At 37.4% G+C, this 8,758-nt stretch overlaps 1 protein-coding gene across 1 annotated transcript; it reads right to left on the bottom strand.

Annotated features, from left to right (window-relative positions):
- Nucleotides 1–4,698: 4,698 nt before the first annotated feature.
- Nucleotides 4,699–6,132, bottom strand: LOC108378185 (zinc finger BED domain-containing protein 1-like). Its single transcript, XM_017634474.1, has one exon. It carries the CDS (start codon nt 6,130–6,132, stop codon nt 4,699–4,701), a length of 1,434 nt encoding a protein of 477 aa, XP_017489963.1.
- Nucleotides 6,133–8,758: the final 2,626 nt, after the last annotated feature.

The raw sequence follows: 8,758 nt of genomic DNA, 5'->3' as shown, positions 1-8,758 counted from the left end.
CAAAATTTTCGCCTGAATTTTTTTTCAGGCGAAACTAATGATAAGAAAGATTACATACATAAAATGATAGCCATTTCCTTTTTTCGGACTAAATCAAAAACCACTCAATAGAGCCTAGTCAAATTGTCGGAGGTCCTATTATAGGCTACTAGAAAACACGCTGGTGGCGCTGGAGTAGAGTTAGTTATAAAAGTCTTATTTATTAACAGATTTCGGTAAAATTCGCAGCGTGACTACCTGTATTATGAAAAATTCCTTTGCTAAAAATGGACCGCTGGAGTTTAGGTATTAAGAAAATCCGTAGTTTTTATAAAATCTGATTGGAATTCATAATTCGTATTCATTTCATGACAAGCAAAGGTTTTGCAGAAAAGGGACCCAATGGATGACGCCGTACCCGAAATATATAGAAACCCCCACGGGGTTTGTTCTGCTTTGGCCCTGTGTTTATCTTAGATGAATTTACTTTTCAGATGGCTAATTCAAGGATTTAAGTATGAATATAAAGACCGTAAGGCTGTGTAAGCGTGATCTTGCATCTACCTCCGATTGACGAAATTGCTCGAGGCGGCCGTTATTACAGCAGTAAGACTCAAAGAAACCAATTCATCAATATTAAGACGAATTGTAAAAGTGTCGAATTGACAACGAAAGATTCGACCACATCTGTTCAAGAGGGAACACGATAGGTATATCAACGGCTTCATTTGAACGATATTCATGAGATCACATGACTCATTTAGCCAATGTACGCGAAAACTTTTCATCCTGTGGGGCAGCGAGGATTCTTGGCCCTCCTATAATTGAAAAAGCTCATCTGTGCTCTTGAGTTTCCGTATAAGGGCTTTTATTGGCTTACATGGTATACCGAACCAATGCTGAAGTTGCAGGATCATAGAAGAACATTACGCGCGCTTGGCAGAGATCTCACAGGTGGAAATAAGACCATAGGTAAAACGCATTACATCGAAAGGGATTAGTATTCCATATGGAATCACAGTGCTGCTATTCTTGGCTAAAGAAGCTCTTAATACAGACTCTCTAAGAGATAACTCAAGTGAAATCGCTACTGAGCATGACTTTCAATTAAAATCTACTCTGCTAACTGTGGTTAAAGAACTTTCTGCTCTCAGGGCAGAAAATGCTCGTATCTTGTATTTGCTAGTTGCTTTGCATGAAGACAAAATGCAGCTAATAAAGAAAAGTGATGATTTGCATGTAGAAGTTCGTGTATTGCAAACTAAGCTAAACGACAAAGATGCCGACGTATCATCGTTGACTGCGGAGATAAANGGTTAAAGAACTTTCTGCTCTCAGGGCAGAAAATGCTCGTATCTTGTGTTTGCTAGGTGCTTTGCATGAAGACAAAATGCAGCTAATAAAGAAAAGTGATGATTTGCATGTAGAAGTTCGTGTATTGCAAACTAAGCTAAACGACAAAGATGCCGACGTATCATCGTTGACTGCGGAGATAAAAAGCCTTCGAAGCATTGTTGATAACTTTACTCGCCTCAATGCAAACCACGCTATTGCTGTTAGCAAATGTAAGGAAATGATTGACAATGAAAATCAATCTCTTTTACGCTCTTCTCCATCATACCCAGCCGCCGGCTCTCTGCATTGGACTAATGTTACTGCTGCTCATGCTGAACCGTGTTTACCTACACCAACAGAAACTCCCTCATCTGCTCCGTCTACTATGTGCACGGTATCGAATGCTGCTCTGCCCCCCCAATGGGTCTGTTAAGCGCATGGCGCTCAATACCAATGTTAGCTATGCTGCTGCTGCTGCTGCCGATACTAACTCAATTAAAGCTAATGGTAAGAGCTCTGTTATCACTGCTGCTGGCGCTGTTGTTGATGCCGACGTGGATGTTAATTCTTTGAATGCTGATATTGATGTTGTGCCTGATCCTGGTTCAGAGCCTGCGGTTTTTTCTGGCTCGAATGGTTGGAAAACTGTGCCTCATAAGACGAAAACTCCGAAACGTCAACAGGTTGTGGTTGGTCGAAATAAAAACGCTGACCTCGACATTATCGTAAAAATGAAGTGGGTGCATGTATCCGCTTTTAAGCCATCCGTTTCTACTGATAAAATCATCGAGTATGTATCTAAACAGTCCGGTATCGACATTAAACATTATGCATGCCACAAGCTTATTAAGAAAGACGAACCTTAAGAAAAGCTTCGAAGCATAAATTGCAAATTTGGAGTTTCGTATGCATATTATGAAGGTATCTTGAAGGCTCCTGTTTGGCCTTCTGGTATAAATGTCCGACCATTCCGCTTTTTTCAAAGGGAAGCCCCATCGGAAGCGCACAAATAGCTTGAATTCTGGCAATTGTAGCTCAGCCCCTAAGGGTATTCAAATTTATTTTCAAAACATGTCTGGAATGCGGACTAAAACCAAAGAGATATTTTTATCAACGTCCCGCGTTGACTTTGATGTCTATGTTTTTGTGGAAACATGGCTGAATGCTGACTTTTATGACGACGAGTATTTTAATCCAACTTTATTTAATGTATTCAGGAAGGATAGAGATCCGGTGAAGACTGGTCACTCCAAAGGTGGTGGTGTCCTAATCGCCTTAAAGCGCTGTATCCGCTCGTCGTTACATCAATTAGGGAATCGAGATACTCTCATAGATCAAATTTGTGTTTATGTCTATGGTTCGCTTGGAAAATTATTCATTTGCACATCCTATATACCGCCAAATAGTACGGACTATCTATACAGCTGTCATGTTGACAATATCGTCGATCTTTGTGAGCAGAATCCTGACTCTTCGTTTTGCATTCTTGGCGATTTCAATCTTGCAGATATAGTCTGGTCCGACCTACAAAGAAATGGTTTCCTGACTCCAACAGGAGTACGAGATAAATTTTCTGGATAGTCTGCTTAGTTTAAACTTAATCCAAATTAATTCATTATCTAATAAGTTGTCTAAAATTCTTGACCTTGTCTTTGTTGATGAAAATTCAATATTTTACCTAGAGGAATGCAGTTTTCCGGTTAGTAAAACTGATATGCATCATGTGTCCATAATTATTTATTTGGAAATGTTTGATAATTTCACTGCAAGGAATATAACGTCTGGTTTCTTTAACTTCCGCGATGGTAACTTTCAGGCTTTCGATATAGCCTTGTCTGAAATCAACTGGCACTCTGTTTTTATTTCTAAGATCGTCTCAGAGTGTTTTGATTCTTTTGTGTGCACACTGCCGCCTAGGATTCATAGATTACCCTGGTACACAAGTAGACTCAAGAATCTTAAAAACAAAAGAAACAGGTATTATAAACTACATAAAAGTCAGCTTGATAATGTTAATCTCAAGGCTAAATATATCTCGTTCATGAGACAATTTAACATCTTGGATAAATTTCTTTATAACAAGTATATTAGTAAATTTGAGTCTGATTTGAAGGAAAATCCCAAAGCCTTCTGGAGCTTCATCCGCTCCAAATCGGGCTCCTCAAATATTCCTTCCTGTATGTACTATAATGGTAAGTGTTCTAATTCGATTAGTGATACTGTCGAATTTTTCGCTTAGTTTTTTAAATCAAATTTTGTCGGTGATGACAACTCCCCCAGGTTTCCAGTTAACTCTTGTCCTCCACAAGGTTTAGACTTTGGATCGATGTCTTTGACAGAATCTAACATTATCAGAGGCATATTCTCTCTTAAAAAGTCTTTTAAATGTGATTCCGACGTTGTTTGTCACTTTTTCCTTAAGGAATGCCATTCCTCCGTTTGTGTTCCACTGTGTATGATTTTCAATCTCTCTCTTCGTTCAGGTGTTTTCATCGAGCGCTGGAAAGTAGCGTCCATCACTCCCATCTTCAAGTCAGGTCGTAGGAATGATGTTCTAATTACACACCTATCTCTAAATTAACTGTTTGCTCCAAGCTTTTTGAGAAGGTGGTAATGGAGAAACTATCTTTTGCCCAAAAAAGTATCGTGAATCCTCGTCAGCATGGTTTTGTCGGTGGTCGTTCTACCGTAACGAACCTCGCTGTTTTTTCTGAATTTTGTATAATTGCGATCAGAAATGGGGCCCAAGTGGAGAGCATCTATACAGATTTCTCCAAGGCGTTTGATAAGGTATCACATTAAATTTTGCTTCGTAAATTAAGAAGCATTGGTTTCCATTCGGTTTTCTGAAATTGGTTAAAGTCATATCTTTCAAGTAGAACCCTGTTTGTTGAAATTGAAAACTGCAGGTCAATTTGCCGCTATTTGCCCGGTTTGGAGGGCTCTGAATGAACTTAATGCAATTTAAAAAAATTTAAATATTGAATTTTCTATTAGTAGGCAGTAGGGCTGGGACTATCCGCATATTCGAATATCCGGATATCCATCCGGATTATCCGTTGACACGGATAAAATCCGGATAGTATGGATATCCGGTTAATATTCGTTTATGCAACTATCCGGATATCCGGATTTATGAAAATCCGGTTAATATTCGTATTTTAGGATATCCACTAAAACATTAACAATATTCGTTTATTAAATTATGCGCAATATAGAATAAATAGAAAAATGTAAAGGTAACTGGCTAAAATAATCAAAGATGTAGAAATGACAATAACAAACGAAATTACAACAACAAACCGTAACAATGTTAATAAATTCTTCATTTCATTTAACAATAACCACAATAACGTTCATGTGGAACAATATGTTGTACAAATCTCATTTTTTCTTATTTTGGTGTAAGAAAACCAGTGCCGAGATCATTTCCGAACACAAACAATTGTGTGTTGGACGTACCACATTCCCGGAACTTGAGAATACCATTTCTGATGCTGTTGAAGCCACTTCAGGTACCGCTAAATATCTCTTGGCGAGTTTCGACAGTTTGGGATAAATTTTTTCATGATCTTTACACCAATAGCTTACACTGAGGTTGTGGTTTATTTGTTCTTCTATTACATAGTGCTGAAATTCGTCCTCCTCACTTGTGTCACTTTCATTATCATTTAGCAGTACATCCAAGGCCGTGAAATCATTATTTTCCGTTGAAGCTTTTTGGTCATTCATGACAATAGCACCTATTTGATTGTATTCTTTTTTCACGTAATTTTTTATTTCTTCTCGAAAAGCATCGTATTCAACGTACTTCAACTGCTTAAAACGCGGGTCAAGAAAGCTCGCCAAATGTGCAATACTGATGTTTTCCTGAGTTGGATCTTCAATGTCTTCAAAATGAAAACGGCTTCTCAAATCTGCAACTACTTTTTCTTTGAATGTCTTTGCCAGCTTCGTATCAGTTTTTTCCGATCTCATATGTTTAGTTATAATTTTATGAATGATGGGTTTTACCTTAGAAATTGTAATCTCGCTGTCACTGCTAAGAACAGTTGTTGCAATTTGGAAAGGGGTAAGTAAATATATCAGCACATCAATTGAATCCCAGCCGCTATCTGAAATAGCAATATTTTGAGCGGTTTTATTATCGAAAACTGAACGATCAGCAATTACTGCAACAATAGAAGATCTAAGCTCTTTAACTCTTTCCAACATAAAAAGTGCTGAATTCCATCTAGTTGGGCAACTTTGGATGAGTTTTCTGACTGTATGTTCAGTTTGTGTTAAATGTTTTTCCAGAGCATATGTGCGTTTACTTGAATTCTTGAAACACGTTACTAATTTTGAAACCTTTTGGATGATTTCTGCACATTGCGGTAGCTTCATTCCTAAATTAACAATCAATTGAAGTGTATGTGCACTACATGGATGACTGGTAATGCCATCAGTACTCAAACCCCGAACAGCATTTGTTATATTTTTGGCATTGTCGTGTACAACAGTTGAGACTTTTTCAGTGATTTCCCATTCTTCCATGCCAATTCGAAGCGAGTCCTCCAAATTCGCAGCTGACTGACTTTCAGTCACTTCTTCGGTGAGCAAATTTAATGAGCGAGGAGTCCAATTAGAATCTAAATAATGAGCTGTGAGTCCCATGTACGATCGCGTGGCTCTTGATGTCCAGCAATCAGTTGTCAAAGCTATATCAGATGCAGAACTAAGAGTTTTTTTAACTTTCTCTAGTTCGTTATTATGCATGGCATGAATTCTGCCGGAAATGGTTTTGCGACAGGGAATTACGTACTCTGGTTCTAGCATATTCACAAAATTCTTGAATCCATCACATTCCACCTATGAAATAGGTAACAAGTCGACAGAAATCATATTAACCATCGCTTGAGTTATTAGCTCTTGACGTTCTTTAGATATATACTTCGCGCGAACAGCTTGAGCTACTCGCGATGTTCGAACTTTTTTGCTGTTTCTGAACAGTCCGAATTTTGTGAAGGTGTGTCTCCAAAGTGTCGTTTTAATGAACTGCTACTCGGTTTAGACTCTGGCCGAGATTCAGAGAGATAAGCTGCGTCCACGCCATTCTCCTGAATATGGAAAAATATATAGTGGTTCCAAAGGCTTGAAGTTGACTCTTTGTTTTGTAGCGTTTTGCCGCAAAATAAACAAATGGCACTATTCTTGTCCTCACTCTTTTGGAAATGATCCCAAATTTTACTTGGTGTTTTAGCACTCATATTTGTGCACGGAATAGATCTGACGTAGATATAATAATAAAAAACACTTTTTGTGAATAATTTTTCGATGTGTGCTTCAACGATGTAATAACTTTCGATCTGCACACAGTAAACATTATTCAACGAAAAATCCGAATATTTGGATATCCGAATATTATCGTAGCATCCGGATATCCAGACTTTTCGTTTAGGTATCCGGATATTCGAATATTCGGTTTATCCGGATAGTTGAAAAATCCGGATGAAATTCCCAGCCCTAGTAGGCAGTATTTCAGAAGTTTAATGGAATCTGTGTACTCCTAGTGCAGTTCTTAATTTTTTACCTATTAATTTTATTCTAGTCTGTAAGATTCTTTGTAATCATAGACTCAATAAACACTGAATATGTGTGAGGAGGACTCCATTTTTTAGTCGTTTAAATTTAAACTAAAAATGTTTACTTTATAGACTGCTTTTGCTTTAAAACGCTGTATTGAATTTGCAAAAGATCTTATTAGGCGCCGCGAAGGAAGCGGGCATTTGCTAGTTATATAATAGAAGAAATACCAATGTTGTAATATCTTAATTTTAACTATCTAATTACTTACGAATAATAACTCAATATTATTTCACAGCATGTTTTTAATACTTCAAAGCATCTATTAATGTGGCTGAATTTTCCAATGAAATTATCATACATTTTATTCTCGATAAAGTATTGGGTTTTACTTTAAAGCCTTCTTGTGTATTGTCATTGCAAAAGCTAAGCGAACTGGAAACCGAAGTCTTTTAAACTCGAAAGGCATATCAAAAGGAATTAAAGGGGTCATGTGACTTGTGGTTATGAAGTTATGGCTGATAAGAAATTCCACGCCTATATTATGTGCCACGCCCTCATTTACAAACTCATGTTACCATAGATATGATTGCATCTCAAATTTCAATTTTATGTGACTTATGGTTCCGAAGTTATGGCTGATTAAAAATTCCACGAAATTGAGATATGCCACGCCCCCTCCTACAAAGTCATTTACATATAAGCACCTACTATAGATATGTCTGCATACGAAATTTCAAGTCCATGTGACTTATGGTTCCGAAGTTATAGCTGATTAAAAATTTGCAGGCCTATGGGAGGTGCCACACCCCATTGCAAAATTGATCTCATATTTGCAAATAAAACCATACCTATAACCTTCCTGGGGTAAAAAGAAATAAGTGTGCAAAGTTTCGTGTGATTCCGTGTCGTGGTTCAAAAGTTATAAGGTAATAAACAAACAGACATTCACATTTATATATATAGACGATTTTTCATCATACTGTTATATAACTCACATTTAAAATTTGAACGAGATCGGTCAATAAATAAGATCTTTATAAATAACTACTCCAGCGCCACATAGCGAGTTTTTTAGTGGCATATAATAGGACCATATATGCAAGGTATAACCTCCGACAATTTGACGGAACTCCATCCAGTGGTTTTTGAGTTTAGTCCGAAAAGCGAAAACGGCTATCATCATTTTATGTGTATATTTGACGGAACTCTATCCAGTGGTTTTTGATTTTAGTACGAACAGCGAAAAGGGCTATCATCATTTTATGTATATACATACTAGCAAATGCCCGCTTGCTTCGCGGCGCCTAATAAGATCTTTTGCGTTGGCAAATTCANTATAATAGGACCATATATGCAAGGTATAACCTCCGACAATTTGACGGAACTCCATCCAGTGGTTTTTGAGTTTAGTCCGAAAAGCGAAAACGGCTATCATCATTTTATGTGTATATTTGACGGAACTCTATCCAGTGGTTTTTGATTTTAGTACGAACAGCGAAAAGGGCTATCATCATTTTATGTATATACATACTAGCAAATGCCCGCTTGCTTCGCGGCGCCTAATAAGATCTTTTGCGTTGGCAAATTCAAAAATAGCGTTTGAAAGCAAAAGCAGTCTGTAAAGTAAACATTTTTAGTTTAAATTTAAACGACTAAACAACGGAATCCTTCTCACACATATCCCAATAATAGAAGCGCTGTGATTCCATATGGAATACTAATCTCTTTCGATGTAATGTGTTTTACCTATGGTCTTATTTCCACCTGTGAAATCTCTACCAAGCGTGCGTAATATTCTTCTATGATCCTGCAACTTCAGCATTGGTCCGGTATACCATGTAAGCCAATAAAAGTCCTTATACGGAAACTCAAGAGC

Source organism: Rhagoletis zephyria, unplaced genomic scaffold, assembly GCF_001687245.7.
Source record: "Rhagoletis zephyria isolate East Lansing unplaced genomic scaffold, Rhagoletis_zephyria_1.1 Rzeph_scaffold_13524, whole genome shotgun sequence".
Lineage (NCBI taxonomy): Eukaryota > Metazoa > Arthropoda > Insecta > Diptera > Tephritidae > Rhagoletis > Rhagoletis zephyria.
Note: the sequence above shows the minus strand (reverse complement) of the source record. Positions and strands in the feature narration are given on the sequence as shown.

Bases quoted from the DNA above. Each gene is read 5' to 3' on its own strand.
- LOC108378185 (XM_017634474.1), bottom strand. From the start codon at position 6,132: ATGCTAGAACCAGAGTACGTAATTCCCTGTCGCAAAACCATTTCCGGC.